The following is a 27,237-nucleotide window of genomic DNA, read 5'->3' as shown; positions in this document are numbered from 1 at the left end:
AGGAAGCCAAGAAACTAGTCACAAACATCTATCCATACTTTATCAAACTTCCCCGGACATTGTCTGCTCTCATAAGCAAGTCTGTACAGGGGCAGCACTGAGTTCACCGAGCTCCGCCAAAAAGGCGCAAGTGGGGGATCCTCTGACTTCCATTTCAGCAGTATCCAACGTCTAGCATAGTATAGTGAGAGGGTCAGACATAGTTTACAGTATCTATCCCCTTCTATGTCTTCCATAATGCTTAGTATTATAATCCGTGGGTCGATCAGTACCTGTGTCCCACTTATTTCACTCAATGTGGCGTGCACAGCAGCCCAATAGGGTTGGAGTTTGGGATAGGACCAGACCATATGCCAGAATGTTCCCACCTCTTAAATAGAGTGAAAAATCTTTGACATTTTGAGTACTGCTGAGGGTAAATGCGCGCCAATTTCTGTGGGGTGTAGTAGGCCCTGTGTAGGAACTTAAGTTGTGCAAATCTGTCTTTAGCTGCAATCATGGAGGGAATATACGTGGAGAGGCACTCTTCCCACTCTTCCTCTCCCAGGGATGGAATATCAGCCCTCCATTTAATAAATTATATTTACATGAAATGTATACAGTTCACGACAAGACAAGACACAGTAGTCCAGATCAGCAAAAGAAAAGCAAAGGAAAGCAAGAAAGAAAATATAGTAGAATAGACATAGAAATGTGGGTAAATAAGTGACTTACAGGATGGCCTCTTTTATACATAATGAAGCAAGGAAAGGTTATGAATTTATAGTAACAGTTATGAAACAAGCCGGATGACATCATCTGAGCAACACTTTTTTTTGTGAAAGCACCACTGGGATGTAAAAATAAATGTTAAGCTCCATGAACAGTAGCTTAAAGGGGTTGTAAAGACAAAAATATTTTCCTCTTAAATTAAAGTCTGACAGTAGCTGATAAAGTAAAGTAATGTTTTGCATTATAACTAGTTTGATACCTGTTGAAATCGAGCCGTTTTATTCACCTCCGTCACTCCTGAATCATTATCACCGACTTCCTGGTTTGCGGTGCACATTAAATTTCTTGAGTAATTACGTATACCGCGCATGCGCCGTATCATCCTTCATTCCGGCAAGCTGAGACCCGGCCGGAAAGATTCAGTGTCCATGTCGGGGCTGCGTCATTTCCTGTTTTAGACGTCAGCCCCGACATCCTGCGATACTACATGCACAAGAGCATCATGGTTACCATGGTGACCTGTACGTCACATGGTACAGGAGACAGACGGACAATTTCAAAGACATTTGAATGTGTCTGAAGAATGTGCTTACACAGCGTGCTCCCGGAGGTATTGTCACTCCTTTCTGAAGCATGCTGTGATTTATTTTCTATACGTTTCCATAGTAACCGGAAACGAGGTTTGGAATATCTCTTTAGTAGTGCGCATGCGTGGGATTATCAAGAGAAGGACGTTCTGTGGGCGGAAATACAGAGCAGATTTAGATGCAGAAGACCACAGTGAAGATGCGCTGGTGAATATACTGAAATAAGGTTTGGATTATTAAGAACATATGCAGTAAGCTAACATTTTTAGATATACACAAAGTGGTCATTCGGTTCATACTTAATTTGCCTTTCAGAATATTATGAATATAGTATTGATGTGTGTGGGTTTACTACCGCTTTAAAGAAAATGATATATACAGTATAACAATCCTGTCAATTAGGTCACAGTCATGGGCATTTTTACATCATGCTATTATATTCGGCTATGTTCACATCTTTGTATGTCAGGAGTTTTGATTCTAAGGTTAGGTAGAGAAGATGGGTTCAAAAATTCTCTAGTCAAAATCTCCTTGATATTGTTTTATTCTTTTATTGTAATAGAAATGTATAGCTGAACCATAAAAAAATAAAAAATAAAATGCTGTGTTGTAATACAACAGTAAAATTGTTTCACTCTTAGAAATATTAACAAGAATGAACCCCTGTGATTTGCTAAAAAAATTGTATTTGTAAGGCTCCTTTCACACTAGGCGGACTCCGTCGCTACAGAGTCCCCCTGCTCAGCGGGAGATCTGTCCACAGATCTCTGCTGAGCCGACAGATGACAAGCTCCTCTCTGCTCACTTAGCTGGGAGGGGCTTGTCGGGCGCCGCTGTCTCCTATGGAGCGATCTGATAAAAACGGACAGCATGTCCGTTTTCATCAGATCTTACCCGATATGGACGGATGGGGACGCATCCCCATACCACTGTTTTTAGCGGATCGGATGTCAGCGGATATGTCCGCTGACATCCGACGCTCCATAGGAGATGCATGGAGCGGCTGTTGAGTTCCGCTGTCAAAACTGACAGGCGGACCTGAACGGTCCGCCCGTGTGAAAGGGGCCTAAATCTAAATGTGTATCTGGGGATATTAATCTGTAAAATTCGGGGATATTGAGCAGGTCTCACTTGAAGAGTGCCAACAACTAATCTTTGTTTACAGCAGCTACTAGCCACTAGAGTAATCAAGCACAAAGAAAGAAACACACATGTGCATAGTGATGTCAATTCACACCTGTGTGTAAGCAATGATTAAAAGACATGTCAGTCATGCATCCTCTCGATTTCCCTTGTCACTCTTTCCAGGAAAATGTTGTTTAAAAACAAAGAATTACAGCTACACCAAACACAAAGTAAATGTATCAGATGTTTACAAGGGCGTATACCCAACATGTAAAGCTTACTCACCATTGGCTGCAGTTGTGTACCCGGGAACATAAACTGCATCTGCTGGGCAAGCATGGCAGCAGCTGTTTTCTGCTGAATAAGATTGTTCCTGCCATTTATTTCTAGCTGGGTTTTTAGATGCGTTGGCGGATGAAGATATTTGCAGTTCTCCCTTGAGCATCGTCCCTGAAAAAATATTGTTCAGTTAGATCTAGCCTTTTAAATGAGATGTAAAGGGAAAAAAACATTAGGCAACGTAAATGACACATGACATGAGTCCCACCCACCTCAACTAGTGACTCCAGCATTTAGGCACAAATGTTCCACATAAGTAAAGGAAAAATATTCCCAGAAGTAGAAAATTACTATTTATCCTAAAGTATAAACTAAAAGGCAAAACCTTTTTTTACTTTTGGATAGCGTTGAGAGGGATTAGAATTTATTGATATCTGCACCCCTGTTGGGGAAATTCACCCTCTCTATTTGTCCTGTTTACAGTGATCATCAAAAGTGCAAGTAAAAGAAAATCCCAAATTGTGGGTTGACACCAGAACAGTGAGAGAAAGAAAATCTTCCAATGGGGCCACAGCTAGCGTAGTGATGTCACTCCCACTCCCCAATCCCAGCATTGTCACGGGGGAGCAAATCACATGCTCATGCATACTCTGAATTTCTGGATAATGGTAAGGGAGCACTGGAAAAGGGGTGGGGCCTTTGCAGAAGCTTTGCCCCTTTGCTCTTCATGGGGCAAGGTGACAGTTGCTTTTTAACCACTTAAAGGGGTGGTTCCCCCTAAAAAAAAATTCTAACAATACATTCGGAAGACTGGTTACACTGCGGTTAGGCTGGGTTTTTTTTTGTTTTTGTACATACCTCGATCTCGCCGTTTCATCCCTCGGCTTCCGGGTATGATTCTTGTGGGGCTGGACGTTCCTAGTTGATTGGCGTTCCTCCGACCGACGCATACTTGACGTCACGACTTTCCGAAAGAAGCCGAACGTCGCTGCGCAGGCGCCGTATAGAGTCGACTTTATACGGCGCCTGAGCAATGACGTCCGGCTTCTGTCGGAAAGTCGTGACGCGCCGGTCGGAGGAACGTCAATCAACTAGGTCCAGCAAGAATCATACCCGGAAGCGGAGGGATGAAACGGCGAGATCGAGGTATGTACAAAAAAAAAAACCCCCAGCCTAACCGCAGTGTAACCAGTCTTCCAAATGTATTGTTAGAATTTTTTTTTAGGGGGAACCACCCCTTTAAGCCCCGGACCAAAAAAGCTAAAAAAGGACAAGGCCACTTTTTGCAATTCGGCACTGCGTCGCTTTAACCGACAATTGCGCGGTCGTGCGACGTGGCTCCCAAACAAAATTGGTGTCCTTTTTTTCACACAAATAGAGATTTATTTTGGTGGTATTTGATCACCTCTGCGGTTTTTATTTTTTGCGCTATAAACAAAAATAGAGCGACAATTTTGAAAAAAAAAAAAAAATTTTTTACTTTTTGCAATAATAAATATCCCCCAAAAATATATAAAAAAAACATTTTGTTTCCTCAGTTTTAGGCCGATACATATTCTTCTACATATTTTTGGGAAAAAAAAAAAAATCGCAATAAGCGTTTATTGATCGAGAGATAGCGTCTACAAAAAAGGGGATAGTTTTATAGCATTTTGTTTGACACATTTTTGGGACCATTGTCATTTTTACAACGATCAGTGCTATAAAAATGCACTGGTTACTGTGAAAACGACACTGGCAGTAAAAGGGTTAACCACTAGGTGGCGCTGAAGGGGTTAAGTGTTCCCTAAGGCATGATTCTGACTGTAGGGGGTGTGGCTTGCTGTGACACGATAACAGGGAACACGATCAGTGACAGTGTCACTAGGCAGAACGGGAAGATGTTGCGTTTACACGAACATCACTCCGTTCTATATCTCCGTGAGACGTTCGCGGGTATGCACGCGGCGATCGAGTTCACTGACGCACTCGCGGAGATCGCGGCGGACGCGCACCGGCAACAACCGCTTCTTAAAGGGAACGTACAGGTATGCCCTTTTGCCTGCCCGTGCCATGCTGCAGACGTATATCTGCGTGCGGCAAGTGGTTAAAAAAACTGTATATAGAGTAAATTTGTAAATAATTTGTCTCATTTAAAGTAGCTACAGCAAACAAACTACAGAGCTAATCTTTCTTACCAGGTTTCATGTTAAACCCATATACTGTATCTTTACAGGTTACTAGTTTTACAGTTACACAGGAGGCCTGGGGCTAGAATTATTGCTCTCACTCCGACATTCAAGATGACATCTCACATAAATGATGATCACTATTTACATATGCATGCAGGACCTATGTGCATGTTCACATTTGAACATGCGCACACACTTTTTTTTTTTTTAAGTTTTTGGCACTTTACATTTATTTTATTTTTTTATTATTAGATTTTGTTGCTATCACAAGGGATGAACATGGGCAGTGACAGGTCCTCTTTATGGAGAGATCCCATATCTCTCCTGTGCCCTCCAAAGCATCCGATAAAGCTGTGATTGTTGTTTTTAAGTTGAGTACCACTTCAATATTATAAGCGTACACATTTTATAGTAACATTCACTGTTCCTCTGTAAGCTCACAGTCATGTCTGGCTCCACTAACCCCGTTGCTGGGAGATGTGTTTAGCCTTTGCACATCAGAAACCCAGACCAGGTTTGCATTACAGACTGTAAGGTTTGCAAAGGATCTCCATATACCATATCCTTTATGGAAATCTAGCTAGCTGCATAAATGTTCATTAAAACTATAAATATATTTAACATTATATTTTAATTATATATTTATTCAATTAGAAAGAATATTGCTTAGGCCTCGTACACACGACCGGATCTATCCGCTGGAATTGATCCGCGGATCAGTTCCAGTGGACAAATCCGGTCGTCTGTACGGCCTAGCGGATATTTATCCACGGAGATTCCTCGGCCCGATCCATTTCAAGCGGATATAAATTTCTTAGCATGCTAAGAAATGTATCCGCTTGAATCGGGTCCAGCGGTCTGTACAGACTCACCGGATCAATCCGTCCCCTCCCTCGCATGCGTCGTAATGATTCGACGCATGCGTGGAAGTACTTACCTTCCAGCGTCGCGCACGTCGATGAATTCCGCGCGGATTTTGATTTTGATCCGATGGTGAGTACAAGCCATCGGATCCAAATCCGGAGGAGGAATCTCCGCTGGAAACGGTCCGGTGGACCGTTTCCAGCGGAGATCCCCTCGTGTGTACGGGGCCTCAGAGAGACAAAAACAGATAATAATCAGAAATTGTTTTAAAACTGCAAAATAAAAAATAAAATTATATACACTATATTACCAAAAGTATTGGGACACTTGCCTTTACATACACATGAAATGTAACCACTTCCGTACCGTCTTACGCACTTTGAAGAGAAATATCATTGTTATGGCAGCTACCATAACCCCGATATCCTCTTTTTTAGCGAGTGGTCCGGTTTGAGATAAAAGTGGTCTCTGCGGTGGATTCGGTGCAAGATCACTTATCGACGGTGGGAGAGGCGTCCCTCCCCCCCTTCCGCCGCCAGCAGAGGCGATCGAGTGTGCTCCCATCAGTGGTATGGAGCCGAGTGAGGGGAAGATGGCCCCCATACCATTGCAGGGCGGAAGCGACAAAACGTCACTTTCGCCCATAGCTCCTAAAGAGACTTTTTTTTAAATTACATTATTTATTTTTTTTATTGCATTTTAGTGTAAATATGAGATCTATGGTCTTTTTGACCCCAGATCTCATATTTAAGAGGTCCTGTCATGCTTTGTTTATATTACTAGGGATGTTAACTTTTTTTTTTTTTTTTTAAAGAACAGTATAAAAACAAAAACTATAAATTAAGATAAATACATTTAACACGCCCCATCCTGTCGAGCTTGCATGCTGATCGAATGCATACGCAAGTAGAGCCTGCATATTAAAATGGTGTTTAACCACTAGCCGACCAGCCGCCCTAGGGCGGCAGGTCGGCTCGGCTGCGCGAAATCACATAGGTATATGTCACCGCGGGGGCACCCGCGATCACTCGTTACAGAGCGAGAACCGGGAGCTGTGTGTGTAAACACACAGCTCTCGGTCCTGTCAGGGGGAGAAATGACTGTTCGTCTGTTCATACAATGTATGAACAGCGATCCGTCATTTCCCCTAGTCAGTCCCCCCCCCCTTCAGATAGAACACACCTAGGGAACATAATTAACCCCTTCCTCGCCCCCTAGTAACCCCTTCCCTGCCAGTGACATTTTTACAGTAATCAATGCATTTTTATAGCACTGATCTCTATAAAAATGACAATGGTCCCAAAAATGTGCCAAAAGTGTCCGCCATAAGGTCGCAGTACCGATAAAAATCGCTGATCGCTGCCATTTTTAGTAAGAAAAAAATATATATTAATAGAAAATGCCATAAAAACTATCCCCTATTTTGTAAAGGCTATAACTTTTACGCAAACCAATCAAACCCCTTTTTGCGATTTTTTTTACGAAAAATATGTAGAATACGTATCGGCCTAAACTGAGGAAAGAATTTTTTTTTATAGATTTTTGGGGGGTATTTATTACAGCAAAAAGTAAAAAATATTGCATTTTTTTCCAAATTGTCGCTCTATTTTTGTTTATAGCGCAAAAAATAAAAACCGCAGAGGTGATCAAATACCACCAAAAGAAAGGTCTATTTGTGGGAAAAAAAGGACTCCAATTTTGTTTGGGAGTCACGTCGCACGACCGCGCATTGTCAGTTAAAGCGACGCAGTACCAAATCGCAAAAAGTGGCCTGGTCATTGACCAGCAAAATGGTCCAGGGCTGAAGTGGTTAAACCACACGTGAGGTATCGCAGCGATGGTTAGAGCAAGAGCAATAATTCTAGCCCTAGACCTCCTTTAACTCAAAACATGCAACCTGTAGAATTGTTTAAACATCGCCTATAGAGATTAAGGGTAAAAGTTTGTTGCCATTTCATGAGCGGGTGCAATTTTGAAGCGTGACATGTTGGGTATCAATTTACTCAGTGTAACATCCTCTTTCACAATATATAAAAAAAATTGGGCTAACTTTACTGATGTCTTATTTATTTATTCAAAAAAGTGTATTTTTTCCCCACTTGTAAGACCGCTGCGCAAATACAGTAACAGAAAGTATTGCAATGACCGCCATTTTATTCTCTAGGGTGTTAGAAACAAATATATATAATGTTTGGGGGTTCTAAGCAATTTTCTGTCTGTAAATACACTAACGCCTCATGTACTCTGCTGCTCATAAAACAGACGTTTTGGAGCAGTTGGGCATTTTTTTTAGTAGTTCTGATTTTTCATCTATGTTATCTTATCAGTACATGTACACCGAGTAGTTTATAGTCGTTTAGACGCAGTTGAGTTTAAATTAAAAACAAAAAAATCACGTTCAGGACGAAAGTTTATTGGCATTTGGAATGCCAAATGCTTGTTACAGCATGCAAATGCGCCTAAAACGTGGTAAATTGCATTTATACGTTTTTAATGGGGAAACATTTGACCATTTGCAATATGGAAAACAAACAAAAAATAAATAAAAACAGACTTTCCAAAACCCTTGTATATATTGAGGGCTGCAAGGGGTGGAACAGGGAGAGAGTTAAAGACAGGCACATTTTTTTTTTCTCTGCATTGTAGGCATTTGTAAGGCTATAGTGATCAGTACAATGTGTTATCTGGAAAAAGCGATTCTAAACAAAAACGCTCATGTACGCCGATAAAACTGTCAAGTTCCAGCGTTCAAAAGACGTCCTATGATGTATCTGAGGAAAGTTTAAACATTTAAAAGAAATTACTACATAGTCCCATGTATTAAATAAAACATTTACTGGCAGAAAAAAAAAAATTAACGATGTAATGTGAAAACAGTTGTAGGAAATACTTATGCTTGAAGCAATCTTGGGGACTTTTTTCAGAGCAGCTCCCTTTTACACATCACAGGTTCATAAAAGGCCTTTTCTACATGCCAAAAGGGAGGTTCTGAACACAACATCCTGACAGATGGCCATCTCGGCTTTATTTCAGTTTATTAACAGATCTTCATGTATCAGATAGCTAAGCTGCTCATGGGCAGTCTGGGCCACTTTATCTTTCTGAGCAAATATCTTCTGAGTCAGCTTTGTGCCTCATCTCGCCGTAAGGCAAGATGAGCAAAGTTTACAGACTCTGGCTTCTATTAAAGGACACTATATTCAGTTAAGAAAATTACCTGCACATAATGGCAGATTCAAAGGGTCAAGAAAAACCTTCTGAAAAAAAAAAAGCACAGAGGAATATTACTGGCGTTTAGAATAAACCATTTCGGACGCTGCTGTTAACTAGTGATGCTCAAATTGGTAAATACACAAAATATGTACATCAATGAAGTCAAGGAATGTGGGCGATCTGTACACACTACACCCTTGGCACTAAAAAGGAGGCGGGGAGATGCTGGTGACATCACTAACCAAATTTGGTTAATGATGTCATGTCACCCAAGAAATTCAGCGATAAGTTTAAATGACCACACCCGAGAATGGGAAATGTTTGTTTTAAAAGCAAGCAAGTTTGTGTATTATTTCATAAAAAGGCTTTTTAATTGTGTCCCCCCCCCCCCCCCCACTTTGTGAGAAAGGTAAAGATGCGTTCCATGAAATCATGCAATTATGTGCAAGCAAAAATCTTTTGTTTTTTATTTTCCTGGTACTTGAGTACATGAAATGAACTCGTGTTCCCTTATTCAAGCTAGATAAACATTGTATTTGCCAAGTGAACATCCCCTACTACTTTAGCAAATCAACCCACATCGCTTCACATTTCCCAGCAGCTGGGAAGGCTGCAGGTAAAAAATATTAGGTGTTATATATGTTGGTTTAAATTAAATACTTGTTCTGTTCCTGTGGAGAAACATAACGAAAGGCCCTTGTGTATAAACCAAGCACACAACACACTGACCTGATTGATGGCAATAGCAAAAAAACAATAGTGGCTGCATATACCGTATTTATCTGCGTATATCGCACACTTTTTTCCCCTTAAAATAAGGGGGAAATCGTGGGTGCGCGATATACGCCGATAGACGCTTCCCACGCTCAGTTTGAATTCCTGTGCCGACATATACGGAGTGCAGTACACTCGGGTACATTCGGCTAGGCTTCGCTCGTGCTCACGCATAAACATCACAGAGCGTGAGCGAAGCCGAGCCTTGCCGAATGTACCCGAGTGTACTGCACTCGGTATATGTCGGCGGAGGCGTTTGAACTGAGCGCGGGAAGCAGGGACTCGACTTGAGGCGCACGCTGGAGAAGCCAGGAGGACACCACCGAGGCCGCAGACGGACGACGGACCAGACAATGGACGCTGGGAAGACACCAAAACTGTAAGTAATAAAATCATATAACTTTTTTTTACAGGAATTTCGGGGGCAACTTTAGGGGTGCGCGGTATACGCGCTATACCGCGATAAATATGGTACTTATTAGTACCCCACCTATTCTCATCTGCAACAGATCTTAATGGCTTGATATTCTCCTGACACTATAACAACACAAAAGATGGAAAGGCCATTGGTAGAGTATGGGGTCCTTTTACACAAAGCATGCGGTGGACTGCAATTATTTAAATAATCTTGCATATCTATAATATTGTTTCGAAAAACAGTCAGTCAGATTAAAATCTGACCTTAAACATCAGGTGAATGAAAGCAAGACTGCTTGGATCATGTGCAGTAATAGAAGTACAGTGCCATGAAAAAGTATTCATACCCCTTTACATTTTGTCATCTTACAACCAAATCGGTAAATTCATTTTATTGGGATTTTATGTGATAGACCAACACAAAGTGGCACATAATTGTGAGGTGAATGGAAAATGATAAAGGTTTTTTTTTTTTTTTTTACAAATGAATGTAAATAAATGTAAAAAGTGTGGCGTGCTTTCTCTGAAATTACAGCTGCAAGTCTTTTTGGGGATGTCTCTAGCAGCTTTACACATCTAGAGAGAGTGACATTTTTGCCCATTCTTTGCAAAATAGCTCAAGCTTTGTCGGATTGGATGGAGAGAGTCTGAACAGCAATTTTCAAGTCTTGCCACAGATTCTCAACTGGATTTTGGTCTGAACTTTGACTGAGCCATTCTAACATATGAATATGCTTTAATCAAAACCATTCCATTGTAGCTCTGGCTGTATGTTTAGGGTCGTTGTGCTGCTGGAAGGTGAATCTCCACACCAGTCTCAAGTCTTTTGCAGAGTAACAGATTCTCTTCTAAGATTGCCCTGTATTTGGCTCCATCCACCTTCCCATCAACTATGACCAGTTTCCCTGCTGAAGAAAAGCATCCCAAACATGATGCTGCCACCACCACCACCACCATGTTTCACAGTGTGTTCAGGGTGATATGAAGTATTAATTTTCCGCCACACATAGCGTTTTGCTTTTAGGACAAAAAGTAAAATTTTGTTATCTTCTGACCAGAACACCTTCTTCCACATGTTTGCTGTGTCCCCCCACATGGCTTCTCGGAAACTCCAAACGGGACTTATGGCTTTATTTCAACAATGGCTTTCCTCTTGCCACTCTTCCATAAATGCCAGATTTGTGGAGTGCATCACTAATAGTTGTCCTGTAGACAGATTCTCCCACCTGAGCTGTGGATCTCTGCAGCTCCTCCAGAGTTACCATGGGCCTCTTGGCTGCTTCTCTGATCAATGCTCTCCTTTCCCAGCCTGTCAGTTTAGGTGGACGGCCACATCTTGGTAGGATTGCAGTTGTGCTATACTCTATTTCCAGATGGATTGAACAGTGCTCCGTGAGATGTAGAAAGCTTGGGATATTTTTTTTATAACCTAACCCTGCTTTAAACTTCTCCACATCTTTATCTCTGAGCTGTCTGGTGTGTTAATTGGCCTTCATGATGTTGTTTGTTCACAAACCTCTGAGAGCTTCACAAAACAGCTACATGTATAAAGAGATTCAATTGCACACAAGTGGACTCTATTTACCAATTAGGTTATTTCTGAAGGCAATTGGTTCCACTAGATTTTAGTTAGGGGTATCACAGTAAAGGGGGCTGAATACAAATGCACACCACACTTTTATATTGATATTTGTAAAAAAATATTAAAGTCATTTATCATTTTCCTCCTACTTCACAATTATGTGACGCTTTGTGTTGGTCTATCACATAAAATCCCAATAAAATGGTGGAAAATTTCAAGGGGTATGAATACTTTTCCAAGGCACTGTAGTTCTTTAATAACCAATTTTATATATATTTTTTTATTTTATTCCAATTTGTGGCATCCTGTACTTTATACAATATGGCCACTTACTAAAAATTAAGATTGTTCAATAGGATTAATTTAGTAAAGCATAAAAGAATGTTTACTTGGTAAAGATAAATGTTCATTTAACTTCATAAATCAGATGAAACTATATAGACTTTTAGGGATGAGCGCAAATGCTGGTGTAGTGTCACATTCTGTTCCCCCATCACAGATTGCTCCGGAAGGGACGTTCCATTGCCGCAATCTTGCTACACCCCACACCATTGCACAGTAATGGAGCGTGAAGGGGGTGAGTGGACATCTTGTTAAACCAATCGGAGTTTTAGATTTCACAGTTATTTTCAACACAAAACTGAGCTTATATGCTTAACCACTTGAGTGGTTAAAGACATCCACAGCGCGGCTCTTAACTGCTGGGTGGACATCCTTTTATGTGCATTCCCCGCGCGCGCCGCTGGGGGTGCGCAGTGGGAGAAAGCTGTGCCCGGCGCATCGCAGAGATGCCGATGCACGTGCCTGGCGGCCGCGATGTCCGTTAAGTACCCGCGATCGGCAGTGACAGCAGGGACGTGGAGCTCTGTGTGTAAACACAGAGCTCCACGTCCTGTCAGGGAGAGAGGAGACCGATGCTGTGTCCCTTGTACATAGGGACACAGATCGGTCACCTCCCTCAGTCAGTCCCCTCCACACACAGTTAGAACACACCCAGGGAATACATTTAACCCCTTCCTCACCCCCTAGTGTTAACCCCTTCCCTGCCAGTCACATTTATACAGTAATTGGTGCATTTTTATAGCACTGATCACTGTATAAATGTGAATGGTCCCAAAATTGTGTTAAAAGTGTCCGATATGTCCCCCGCAATATCGCAGGCCTGACAAAAAAATAATAAAAAAAACGCAGATCGCCGCCATTACTAGTAAAATAATAAAAAATAAATCATAAATCTATCCCCTATTTTGTAGGCGCTATAACTTTTGTGCAAACCAATCAATATACGCTTATTGCGATTTCTTAATAAAAATATGTAGAAGAATACGTATCGGCCTAAATCAAGGAAAAAAAATATATATATATTTTTTAAAATGGGATATTATAATAACAAAAAGTAAAAAATTGTGGTTTTTTGTTTTTTTTTCGGTCTTTTTTTGTTTAATAGCGCAAAAAATAAAAATCGCAGAGATGATCAAATAACACCAAAAGTAAGCTCTATTTGTGGGGAAAAAATATAATTTGGGTACAGTGTTGTATGACCGCTCAATTGTCATTCTTAATGCGTCAGCACTGAAAGCTGAAAATTGGTCTGGGCAGGAAGGGGGTTTAAGTGCAGAGTAATGAAGTGGTTAAATACAGTGTTTGCAAATCCGACGGACTGTTTACATGTTAAATGTGAAAAACAGAGTTGTTCTGTCACATGAGCAGGTTTGCTGCTGCTTTAAAAATGTAACATGTAAACAGTCCGTCGGATTTCCAAATACTGTATTTAAGCACATAAGCTCCGTTTTGTGTTGAAAATAACTGTGAACTCTAAAACTCTGATGGGTGCAACAAGATGTCCGCTTGCCCCCTTCTCACTCTATCATTACTGTGCAATAGTGTGGGGTGTAGCAAGATGGCGGCGACGAAACGTCACTTTCGGAGCAATCTGTGATGGGGAGCCGAATATGACAAGACACCGGACTTCATGTATAGTAGCGGTAGAAACCCCAGCCACCTAAACCAATGGTGATATTTGTTCAATGACGTCATATGTGAGGGCCTGCTCCTTTGTTTACTTTTAGCTTTTGTACATCATGACATATATTTTTTTAATTAAATAATGTGTTAAAAACTGTTTATTTACTTTCCCTTTTTGTGTGAATAAGTAGGTGCACTGTGAACTTTTTGTGTGGGGTTCCCCTGGACATCCTTGCCATATCCCCATCAAGGATAAGGATCTAGTATGTATGCTTAGGGGAAACCTACAAGGTTTCCAGTGTGTAGAGGTTCCAACATTTAAGTGGATGTAAACCCACTCTCATCCTTTCTAAACTACTGCCATAGTGCTGATCTATAAGGATATACATGCCTTCTGCATGTACTCTTACCTGTCAAATGTCTCCCCCTCTGCCTGTTATAAGAACTGAAAAACTGCAGATTCTGTGGGTGGGTCTGTTGTCTGGATCTCAGTGGGTGGAGTCATGTCAGTAGACTCCCCGCCCACCTCTACACTCCTTGTCGTCATGCATTTTCTCCTGTGTATTCCTTACACTAAATTCTGCTATGATTACCAACATCCAGTCAAAATCCAGAAAATTAACCACATGACTTCAAAAAAAGAGTGGGGGGTGGGAATTAAAAAATAATGCCCGTCTCAGGCTAGTGCATGACATATGTGAATAACCTGTCATTTACAGCAAGGGGGAAGAACGGACAAACGTTTTCTCCTGTTTGTCAGTTTATCTCACTGAAAAAAGAGGATTGCTCAGAGCTGGATTAACTCTTTGTGGCAAGACTGGGCACAGATGATAGGAAATCTTATACTCTACATTGTGACAGGAAAAAAAACCCCACAAAAAAAAAAAAAACATACATCTACGTATATCAGATCCTCATCTAAGAATAAGCGTGATCTTGATGAAGGGGGTCCCGAAACAGAAGTAAAGCAGCTGAAGCTGGAATTTGTCATCAATTTAACCAGCATTTATTTTTCTTTACAGGTGTCAGTTTTGCAGTAATTTGTATACATCGTTCAGATGTGTCACTTCACAGCTAAGGGCATACCATATGCCTGTTATTTAAAATATTTTTCCATTTTCATTGTTGCCCTGGAAGCATTATTAAAACTGCTGCTCCTTCTCAAACGTTGTTTGCTTTGGTTGTTCCCTATGGTGGTCCACAGCCCCAATGCCATTGGTTTCACAATTCCTTGCCTATTAGCCTAAAAAATTACCACTGTTTTTTAAAACTCAGCTTCAATCAACTTCGATGTGGTTTGGATTCAGCACCTGAACTTTAGTCATGGTCTGCCACCCTGCCTCGAACCAAAGTCAGGTACATTCAAATTCATCCCTATTGACTTTGAATATCAATATGCAATTTGCTGCCCAGCCATTCACAGGAAGCCTTGTATTTTTAGCAATGAATACTAGAATTCTTCTGATTGGCTGAGGTAGAGAGGTGGGTGGATGAGATCAGGATCTCCATCTCAGCCAAAGGAAACTTGTATTTAATTAAACAAACAAAAAAAAAAAAATACAAGGCTTCCTGTGAATTTTTGAGCAGCTCTCAAGTCAGACCTTATTTTGTTCTAAGAAGCTGCATTTTGTTTTGGGATGCTAGGAACAGTTTATACAGCACCGACGGTGGCCACATATGTTAGTAAAGGAAATATTTTATTTGGGCCAGCTTGGCCCCCAATAAACTACTAAGTGACAGAAAAGCTGAAGTTAGGCTTTAAAGCAGTTCACAGTACTTCACATTTATGTCCATAATGGGAACCTTCTGTGCTACCCCAAAGCAACTAGACTGAAAGCTGTACTAATAGATGATGTTTGGAAAATAAAAGTTCTGCTGTGGTGGAATAAAAAAAACAGTAGCCTATGAATAAGCATCTATATTTTCCCTTTCATTATGCATACTGGCAGAGAGGCAACAAACATGTTTAAAATGCATCTACTTCTGGTCTGCAATGAGGTATTGGAGACATTTACATGCACATAAATATATATATATTTATTTATTTTATCCTAAAGTGTAGGATTTATACAGTCTAGGGTTGTCCCGATACCACTTTGTTTTTAGACCGAGTACAAGTACCGATACTGTTTTTCAAGTACTCGCCGATACGGATTACCGATGCTTTTTTTTTATGTCATGTGACAGTGGCACATGTCAGTATTTAATTTTTTTACAATTTTTTGTTGTTTTTTTTTTACGATGCTTTATTCTTTTTTTTTAGGGGGGGGGGAGTGAATGGTGTCAGTGTGTTTTTTATTTTTAACAATTAATTTATTTTATATTTATTGCAATATTTTTATTTTATTTTATTTTTAGAACTGTGGGTGGCTTGGGTGAGATGTCATCTCACCTTTGAGACAGAGAAAGGGACTAAGGACACAGATTGCCCAGTCCCTTTCTCTGCAGCCTCAGCTAAAATGAATGGACAGGAGCAAGAGGCTCCTCTCTATTCATAAACTGAAGCATCGTAAACACAGGTTTCGATGTTTCAGTTATGTGAATGGACAGAGTCAGTGATCACTGATTCTGTTCATTCAGAACAGGTAGGAGCCGGGTTTAGTGGCTCCGACCTCCGCTCTCCATCCTGACGAAAACAGAGGGAGTGGAGGAGGACATGGAGGGGAAACAGAGTGCACAGGGGGACAGTAGCAGGAGGGGGGACACGGGACATGCAGCATGGAGGGGGAGAGCAAGATCACGGAGGGGGACACTAAGCGCGGACAGCAGCATCACTCGGGGGGAGAGCAGCATCACGGAAGGGGACACAGGACACAGAATGGAGGAGGACAGCAGGACCACGGAGGGGACGCGGCGCGCGGAAGGGGGAGAGCAGGATACACCCGCCCTCTCGGCTCACAAACTCTGCCTGCCCTCTCGGCTCAAAACCTCAGCCCGCTGACCAAGCATCGGGAGCATTTGTGCGAGTACAAGTGTGATAGATTTCTGTAATAATGCCTATTTGATAAGCTGAGCTAATTTTTTATTAGAACTATTAATAATGTTTAGTATTATTTTTCATATATTCTTTTTGATACTTTTTTATATATAAATATACATGCATGAATGAAATCATATTAGTACCTATTTTCCTTGATATATATAAGCTATGTTTAATGCAATGAATTGTGTTCAAATAGTGTTTTCCACTCCATTTTCTTCTTGTCTGCTACCTCACATCAAAGGAATCCTTGTTCTGGACTGTTTATGCCCATAAAAGGCAATAACCTTGTTTCCTGCGTATGAATATCTAAAAGGACTGTTTTCTGGACTATTTCGAACAAAGGACTGCCTTTTCCCTGCCCCTATTCTTGGACAAGCCCCTTTCCCAGCCCACCTCATTATATTCCTTGTAGACTTCAGTAGGAGACCCCTATGATCTAGGGTTGAACAAAAGAACTTTGCCATGTGCTTACAAGAGGGGAGGGTAAATGGGTGGGGTCCAGGGTGATTGGGAGGGATCGATGGGTGTGTACTTAATGTGAACCAATGAAAATGTATGTATCTGTGATGTCATGAGCATTATAAAGGCAATGGGAGGGAGCTATTCGGCCTTCTGTTCTGCTCTGCTCTCCTCCTTCACTCTCCACAAGAAGCTGTGTCCGTGTGTGTGTTTGTCTCTGCTTATCTCAACAGATTATACCAGTGGGTTACTGCAAGTCTCTCCTGTATTGAGACAGGAAATTAGTCTTTATCACAAGTACTCGCGCAAATGCTCTGTATACTAGTATCGGTATAACCCTAATACAGTCTACTATGTTGCACTATACTCAGATGCTTATAGTATGGAGAGTAAACTAAGCAGTTTTTTGGCTGCATAAATGGACCATACTAATGTTTTTGACACCCCTCTTACAGAATTCGATTGTTTTTGTGGGGGGGGGGGGGTGTGTGTGTCATGTTTTGGGAACCACTCCCTGCCTAGGCCAGAACTATGTGCCTGCAGTCTCATGAGATACCCACTCTACTGCACAACATCTTGTTTTTGCATTTTATGATGCAACACTGTGCATGCATGTCATTACAGGGCTGGAGCCCAACCCAGAGGAGGCTAGCCCATCCCCCCCCCCCCCTGGGTGAGGTTATAAGATGGCAGTGCAACTGGGTGTGCTGCAGCGTAGAGGAAGATCCCTCAGGAACACTGCTCAATTGCCAGTATGCTTTTGGGGAACAACTCAGCTATACAGGTAAGAGGAGAGGAGGGGGGGGGGAGTGGGTGGAGTCAAGTTCCTCCATAAATATTTGGATCTCGAAGCTGCAGAGCTCTTCTCAGTCTATGCAGCCATATCTGGTTTACATGCCTGGAACCCAGCAATGGCTCCACAGCAGTTCTGAGGGGGTAGCAATGGTGACAACTGTGTATGATGTGTATTGAAGTATCTACTGGTCTCAACTGGAAGCCAGTGTGACAAGGTAATAACGCAGAAACATAACTGGAAGACAGAGACAGGGTGTTACCCTACAACAGGAACTGAATGCACAAAGAGCTTCATGACAAAATCATCAAGTATCAAATTTATGAAAACTTAGGTTTTAACAAATTAATGTAAATTAAAAAAAAAATTTCAATCATTGTGAATATTCAAAGGCAGAGTTTATATATACTTCAATTGAAATATCAGTTTATATGATGCTGGCCTTGAAAACATTTGTTTAGTACTGAAGTGAACTGCAATATTATTTGACAGCATTAGGTTTCATGTTTTGATTGTAATGCAACATAAATTAGAATAGAGAACAGAGGTCATATTTTTGTTTGGATTGGTGGTGTTCCTAAGCAGCAACTTCAGCAGAACACACAGGAGACAATATTTACAAATCACTGATGATCTGTGCAGTAATATACAATACACCCTTAAAGGGGAAACTCCAAAAAAAAAAAATATATATAGCGTATACAATTACAACACAAGTCATATTGTAAGTATTAAACATTACCTTTCCTTTTCAATCTGCGGCCCTGTAATTTTCTGTAAAATGCAATGCAATTTGGCTACCTGGAGGGGTTCTGTACACAGAATGTGTAAAGAACGCCCCCAGAAACATTTCCTGCTTGAAGAACGGGGAGAGCCGTGTGTAAACACGGCTTCCCCGTGCTTCACTGTGGCGGCGCATCGATCGAGTGATCCCTTTTATTAGGGAGACTCGATCGATGATGTCAGTCCTACAGCCACACCCCCCTACACTAGTAAACACATACACAGTGATCCCTAACTCCTACAGCGCCCCCTGTGTTTAACTCCCAAACTGCAACTGTAATTTTCACAATAAACAATGCAATTTAAATGCATTTTTTGCTGTGAAAATGACAATGGTCCCAAAAATGTGTCAAAATTGTCCGAAGTGTCCGCCATAATGTCGCAGTCACGAAAAAAAATCGCTGATCGCCGCCATAAACTAGTAAAAAAATAAAAAAAATAAAAATGCAAAAAAACTATCCCCTATTTTGTAAACACTATAAATTTTGCGCAAACCAACCGATAAACGATTATTGGATTTTTTTTTACCAAAAATAGGTAGAAGAATACGTATCGGCCTAAACTGAGGGAAAACAATTTTTTTATATATGTTTTTGGGGGATATTTATTACAGCAAAAAGTAAAAAATATTGCATTTTTTTCAAAATTGTCGCTCTATTTTTGTTTATAGCGCAAAAAATAAAAACCGCAGAAGTGATCAAATACCACCAAAAGAAAGCTCTATTTGTAGGGAAAAAAGGACGCCAATTTTGTTTGGGTGCCACGTCGCACGACCGCGCAAATTGTCTGTTAAAGCGACGCAGTCCCGAACTGTAAAAACCCCTTGGGTCTTTAGCCAGTAAGCCCTATAAGAAATAGGGCTTACTATAGGCCTCACAGTGGTGATCTTGTTCCTTTTGAAGATAAACTCATTAATTATAGTATCAAAAATTTATTTTAAATGGTCTTCAAAAAGGTAAGTACAAAATACACAGTACAGTCTAAAACATGGTGTCAAATGATGAGTGTCTTACCATGAACACATACAACGTACGAGACATACAGTGGACAACATAAATTCACAACAATGTCCGGACATGCAGGGGTCAGTCATTAGTTGTCAGCACTGTGGTAATCATATATATTGAGTACTGGATAGGGATTACAGTAGTGTGGAAAACAGTCAGGGACAAGTAGTATCACCTGACATCCAGACTAATTTATCCAATGAGTGCATTCACTAGTGGCTGAGCCCTGGGGGTGTGGGAGAGAGAAGGAGGATAGAATAAGTAAGGAAATTCAGCTGCAGCAGTGGGTTAATCACGGTACGAAAGGGGAACAATAGTGTTGAGTTGGGTTCATCAATTGATTATTAATATTGTGTTATGTTCCCATTGTCCGTTGATGATGGACAAGTAGCCCCTAGTGTTAGTAGATGGAACCAGCAAGTCTGTCTGGGATTACTTGGAGACAGAAGGATTTGAGGCAGCCTTTATCCACAGAAGATCTGTGGCTAGTTCTCCAAGATGTTTGAAACAACCTACTGCAGGGTTCGACAAAATCCGGGTGCCCGGTCGCAATTGCGATGAGAAATAGCGACCTGGCGCCTGGGGAAGTTTAGGCCTGCAGAAGGCCGCAAAGTTGCGGCCTCAATTACCGTCTGGCGGGGAAGCGCACCGAGACACAGGATACCCCATCATGTGTCTTTGTGCGCCCCCACCTCTGCCGCCACGATCGCGGCGGGCCCGTGCAGGCCGGTAATTGCGGCCTTTTGCAGGCCTAAGCTTCCTTCTGTGATCTGGCGCCATCTTGTGGTGGTCGCTGGCATGACAAGTAAACCAGCAATTCTAACGTGTTTTTTCACTGCCATCTTCTTCCCTCTAGTTGGAGCCCCCAAACATTATATATATTTTTTATTCTTACACTCTAGAGAATAAAATGGCGGCCGTTGCAATACTTTGTCACACCGTATTTGCGCAGCGGTCTTACAAGCTAATTTTGGGGGGAAATACTTTTTTTTTTATAAAAAAATAAGACAACAGTAAAGTTAACCCAATTTTTTTTATATTGTGAAAGATAATGTTACGCCAAGTAAATTGATACCAAACATGTCACGCTTCAAAATTGCGTCCGATCGTGGAATGGCGACAAACTTTCACCCTTTAAAATCTCCATAGGCAACGTTTAAAAAATTCTACAGGTTGCATGTTTTGAGTTACAGAGGAGGTCTAGGACTAGAATTATTGCTCTCGCTCTACCAATCGTTGGAAAACCTCACGTGTGGTTTGAATACCGTTTACATATGCGGGCACTACTCGCATATGCGTTAGCTTCTGCGCACGAGCTCCGCGGGGTGGGGTGCCTTTTCTGGTCCCTAACTTTTTTAGCTGGCTCCTTCCCAGCAAATTTGTCAAACCCTGACCTACTGTACCTGTAGAGTTCCTTCAAAAACTGTGTGCAAGTATGCCTAAAAGAATTGATTACCAGTTTTGAAGGTGAAATTAGGTAGCCTCACCAAATATTGATTTGGATTTCTCTTTCTCTGTTCATTTACTTTCTATTTTGTCAATTGATAAACTATGAACACTTAAATTTCTGAAAACATTCTTAATTTACAGCATATGTTCACACCTGCCTAACACTTTTGCAGACACACACACACACACACACACACACACACTAAAATGAAAATCACTTAAGTTTTTTATTTTTTTTCCCCCAACCCTTTTCAGGCTGGGTTCACACCATTGTGAATTGGATGAGGTTCTCCACATCCAATTCGCAAAGGCAGGAGATTTTGACCAGCTTTCTATGGAGCCGGTTCACATAACTCCGCAGCAGTCCCAGTGCGTTTTTCAGAAAAACGTTGTGTCTTTTGGTCCATTTCAGGTGTGAATTCAGCTCAAAATGCGGGCTGAAATTGTACCTGAAACAGTGAACCAGCACGCACCAAACCTCTGCTGTGAGACAGATCCATCTTCAGTGTGAACCAACCCTTACCTAAGTGGATGCAGAATCAATCTGTTCCCCACCGGTGAAAACCGAGCGATCAAAACACCACTGATTACTCACATAAGCACTGGGAACTGAGCAGAGAGTTGGTGACTGTCAGTCACTGGTGTCTGCTTTGCTCCCCCCACGCATGCTCACTGGAGCGCTGGGCTGTGAAGGAGGCTGGAATGGATGACTCAGGCTCTCAGCGGCTGAGTCGGATGCTAGTCCATGTTCCTTGGTGCACCCCGACCATATGGCTGTGATCTTTTCCCAGCCTAGACTAGAGCTTTGGATATACATCTCCTTTAAATGACAAAGCTTATTCTGTATTCTTTAGTTCCGGCAGGATTTAGACTAACAACTAATTAGACAAAACAGTTTCAGTCTTAAAACCGATTAATAAACTCCTCAGCTTATTAAACACATTCTGAATGAACACCGAGCTAACATACTTAAAAATAAGATGCGCTGGAAAATTAGACCTCTTTAGAAGGAAAAAAAAAAAAAAAGGTTGTGCCACGCACACAAAAAGTGTCTGTGTTGTAACATATTGCTGTAAGGAGGAGATGTAGGAAGATAGGTGGCATGACCAGTTATGATAAAGAATTTATAAAAAAAAGTGTCTAAAGAAAACCTGTCACATGTCTGATTAAGCAGCCATTACCTTTATAAGTACACACTACTCCAGCCAGCTGTTCAACTTCCATTTTTGGAAAAGGGAATCCAATTATGCCAACTACACGTCTGCTGAAATTTGCGATTATCTGATGTAAAAGCTGCATATTAGTTCAAAGCACCTTACCTTACTCACAGCAATGTTGGAAATGGTGTAACAGTCCTGGCTGCCATTAGGCACCTCAGAACATCACTATTCCACAACCTAATCTAATTACATGACCATATACAAAAACAGGCAGAGATTACTTATAGGCTTCAGGTAATTTTTGGGACAGAAGGTGGGCTTACAGTGGTTGTTAAGCCACTATCTCATCTTTATATCATCCCCTCTGTCAGATAAAAAGCTGCATCTTAGTGGCTCCCAGCTCTCCCCGTGTGATATCTCCAGTGGGCAGGGCGGAGATTCCCCTGCTGACGTCAGCCAGGAAGGAGAGGAGCACAGAGCTTGGAGTCATGGAGACACTGTTAAAACATTAAAACAAGTAGAAACCTTTTTTTTTAAACCATAGGCACTAGGACACAGCTTTTTACCTGACAGAGGGGATGCTATACAGATCCGTTAGTTTTAAAGCAGCAGGGAGAGGAGCAGATCAGTGATAATCAGAGAGGACCGGCAGGGAGGAGGAGGACAGAGGGAGATGGGAGAGCTGCAGATAGCAGTGTATGATGGAGGCACATACGCTCTGCCACCCTGATATATCAGAGTCAGTGTCCAGAGGTTAGGGTATAAACTGGCAGGATCAGCCAGGAATTTCAGGTGATGCAGGGGGCCAAATGACAGCACAAGCATGGTGTTGTATAACATGCTTTAAATTAACAGGCTGTTTATTGTTTTCGGTTAACAAATGCTTTACCTGGAGTGGGACATGGCATGATATAATCTTCATAAATTAAAAGAAGAACAAAATCTACCTTCGCAACCATTTCCTCTACACAAACACTATCAGAAGGTAGAGATGCTGGTCTTATCTTGCCAGAACCATGGCAATCTGCTGGAAAAAAAAAAAATCTATCCTGAATGACTTATTCTCCATCTGCATAGATTGGTGGCAGGCCTAAAGACATATGATCATTGCCTGATTGTTTTCAACTGCTATTAGACAAAACAGTCAGTCATTAGAGCAAGGGTACAAATGTGGAAAGATAGCATCCAATGATAATATCAAATGATAATGTCAAATCTAAGTGGACAATCCGAGAAAACAAAACAAAACAAAAAAACACGCACAAATACAGAAAACACATACGATAGATTTACAGAATCAAGTGACCCCTATATGTGCTTGTATCTTGTGGGAAATCACAACTTTACTGCTTTCAATAAATACACTGTTGCTCCCAGTTATAGTATGAATTATGACTACCACCATTAAAACCCTGACCTATTGTTTTATAGAATAGCCATTTCTTTTTATTAAAAAAACGGATGTCTTTCAATACGGACTTGTAACATACCAGGCTGATACATATGTAGACACATAAATCAGGTGTTGTACAACACTTCATTCATGTCAGCACCACTGTACAGTTCATCATTGTGCAGGGAGACTACTGAGCACAAATAAGTTGTCAGGGAATATTTCATTATTGCATTCTCTTGTTAGGAGCCGACTCCTCACAGTTTTATGTGGTGGCTGCATCAAAAAACTGCCCCACCACTTCAGGATGTAGAGTAAAGTGGATGTAAACCCACTGCCATTGTTTCTAATTTAATAACATGGGGCATATCGACGAGGATATACATGCCGCCTGCATGTATCCTTGCCTGTCATAACCCCTTTAGCTTAGTGGTGCCCTGCAATATTCCCGAATCTGTGGGCGGATCTGTTGACTGGCGCTCGGTGGGCGGAGTTGTAACGTCAGAGGATTCCTCCGCCCACCACTACACACTCCTCTGGCCAGCCAGCGCTGCAAGGACGAGCCTCATGACAGGGGAAACTAAAGTGCACAGCACAGGAGTGGCAGATCGCATTCTGTAAAAGCAGAGTGCGCTCGTGGCCCCAAGTCGTGCATGTGCACATACTCCGCAGTCTACATAGGACAATTTTACAGAGCTGTGAGGCAGAGCCCCTCTTAGGCTGCATTCACACCTGAACGTGGCGTATTGTATCGCGATAAATTGCGGTGTTTTGTCCCGCGACAAAATGCGGCGGTTTTTACACATTGTCGGCTATGGCCGAACGCCGAAGCCGCCTGAAAAAAAGGGTCAGGGACTTGTTTTGAGCTTCAGGCGTACAGCGTTTCGGCGTAGAGATGTGAACCATCTCCATAGCCGACAATGTTAAATCACCCCTCCAGCGTATTTCAGGCTGCAATAGCGTCGGGCGTCAATACGCCTAGGTGTGAATGGAGCCTAAGACTTGTGCATGAGATATGTAAATCACCTGTCACTCACAGTACTGGGGAAGAACTGACTCCCATTTCTTGGTTTGTCTATTTGTATCTCACTGAAAAAAAAGAGAATAGGACTGCTCAGAGCTGGATTAACTCTTTGTGGCAAGACTGGGCACAAATGACATGAAATCCTATACTGTACAAGTTACAAGCCTCAATAAAAAAACTTTTCCGGGTTTACATCCATTCTGTACAATAATCATATTTTTGTGCCCTAGCCCCTGGTGCCTAACCTTTGTGAGACCCTTGAGGTCCCTTGCAGGCAGTTTCCCTTTCCCAGGTGCATTCTGAGACCAGTGAATGAAAAATATTATGGGTAGACTGGGTTCTAAGTAGCTAGGTGGAGGAGTACATTATCCTAGTTCATTATCCTACTTTTTTGTGTGCATCACTTACGTTTTGCAAAAGTTATTTGTATTCTGATCTTACACATTAGATATTGCTGAGAGAAATAATAAATTTGGCACAAATCACTTTTACAGGGAATGCAGGGAGCACAAATGGGGGTGTACAAATCTGTAATAGCTGCAACAGATTCCCCTGTTTTGTGTCGCTAGTTTATTTTTGTCCCCAGTCTCCAACATCTCCAGCAGCAGGTTTACAGTCCCTGACCGCCTCTTGTGGCAAGCCTGAAGTCTCTGAAAATCTCTTGTAGCATTCTCATAGCCTTTGACCATCTCCTGTTGCAGGTCTACAATCTCTGCCAACTTTCTGCAGCATTGCTTTCACTATGTTAGGTGAAGCTCATTAATGTCAGGGAACAGCACCTGAAACCACCTATATCAATAAAGTTGACTACTGCTACACGTAGACTTCATTATAGGAGTAATGGATGAGATCCAAATACTACATTGGTTACTCCATTACTGTACCTGCCTGCACCTCGCGCCTTTCTACAGAGAAAACATTATTTTTTTTTTTACTTTTTAGAAGTAACATTTTTATTACAAAATAGAAGATCATTTCACAAAAAAATAAATAAAAACTGTTAGAAACACACAACTTAACCTACTCAATTCTGAAGACACGGAAATACTTATTTTCATGGATAGTCATAGCCGTATCAGAAAATGAATCAGCCCATAAGCCTTCAAGCATTAAAAAGGGCATGTAAAGCCAACAGTCCAAGAATGGTAACAAATGTGCTTGATGCTGCACACTCCAATACAGTACTAGAATGTAGGGCTGCAACCAACGATTATTTTCATAAATCGATGGTTGGCCAATTATTGTTTTGATTAATCAGTTAATAACCTTAAAGTGGTTGTAAACCCACTTTTTTTACTTTTACCTACAGGTAAGCCTATAATAAGGCTTACCTGTAGGTAAGGAGAATGTATAATTTTTTGGATTCACGTGTGCATAAAATTTGTGGTTCAGCACTTTAAGGGCTCATGCTCACTGCAGCTCAAAGAAGGATCTACTACTGGCTTTTGAGCTGAGGGGAGGGTTTGTGAAAAAAAAAAAAAAAAAACACTTATGCTTAAAAAAGGTAATTAAAAACATGCAAAAGAGCACAAAAAAGGTAGCACAGGAGTCTGTACATGGTTTAGTCCAAGACCCCTTTCACACTGATGCACTTCGCAGGCGCTATAACGCTACAAATAGCACCTGCAAAAGCACCCTGAAAGAGTGGCTTCTTACACTCCAGTGTGAAAGTCCGAGGGCTTTCACACTGGAGCGGTGCGCTGGCAGGATGGTAAAAAGTCCTGCTAGCTGTATCTTTGAGGCGCTCCTAAAGCTCCTCTGCCCATTGAAATCAATGGGCAGCGCCATCAAACTGCCGTTGCAGCAGCGCTTTGTGAGTGGTTTTAACCCTTTCTCTTTTTTTTTTAATTCAATAACTTTTTATTGTTGTTTGTGCATAAAGGGTAAAAAAAACAGTACACCAACGTGCATAGCCTGACATATTAAATACATAACCATACTTTTTTTTTTTTATAACATTGTGAAAATAAGAAACCTCCCAGTTCCCATTTGTCTTCACTCATTTACTCCCACCCCTCTAACCCTCAATCACCCACCCCCTCCCTTCCCGCACACCATAAATTAGTTTTTTAAAATGAGTGTATTTTATTGATTAAAGGATCACTAAAGGAAAAAAAAATTTTTGCTGAAATGACTGTTTACAGGGTATAGAGACATAATAGTTAACGGATTCCTTTTAAAAATAGATAAAAATCAATCATATAATGTGCCTCTAGATGCAAAAACGAAAGTGAAACTAGTTTAGTCTTTGCAAGTTATTTTATGCCTCTGTGCTGGACAGTGCCATAGAGAGTCATGGCTAGGAAAATGAAACTAAACTCTCCCATGACTTTTTTCATAAGGAGCCAGACAACCAGGAAGTGTCCAGAACAGAGTAGTATTACAGCAACATCAAAGCAAAAAACTAGCAATGAGGACATGAAACCAGGACTGCAGTAGGGTAAAGGAAGCTATTTACTGTATTTATTGGCGTATAACGCTCACTTTTTTACCCTGAA

The 27,237-nt window shown here is 41.3% G+C and overlaps 1 protein-coding gene across 17 annotated transcripts in view; it reads right to left on the bottom strand.

Annotated features, from left to right (window-relative positions):
• Positions 1 to 27,237, bottom strand: part of MBNL2 (muscleblind like splicing regulator 2) — a 220,804-nt gene that overhangs the window by 33,274 nt on the left and 160,293 nt on the right. For all 17 annotated transcript variants that reach the window (XR_005746942.1, XR_005746943.1, XM_040336117.1 and 14 more), the window contains one exon: positions 2,709 to 2,873. Coding sequence is in view for 15 of the 17 variants with exons in the window: in XM_040336117.1 (XP_040192051.1) it covers positions 2,709 to 2,873 (165 nt within the window). In the remaining 2 variants the exon portion in view is untranslated. The remainder of the gene's footprint in view (positions 1 to 2,708; positions 2,874 to 27,237) is intronic.

The sequence above is a fragment of the Rana temporaria genome, chromosome 2 (assembly GCF_905171775.1).
Source record: "Rana temporaria chromosome 2, aRanTem1.1, whole genome shotgun sequence".
Taxonomy (NCBI): Eukaryota; Metazoa; Chordata; class Amphibia; order Anura; family Ranidae; genus Rana; species Rana temporaria.
This window is presented reverse-complemented; position numbering and strand designations above follow the sequence as displayed.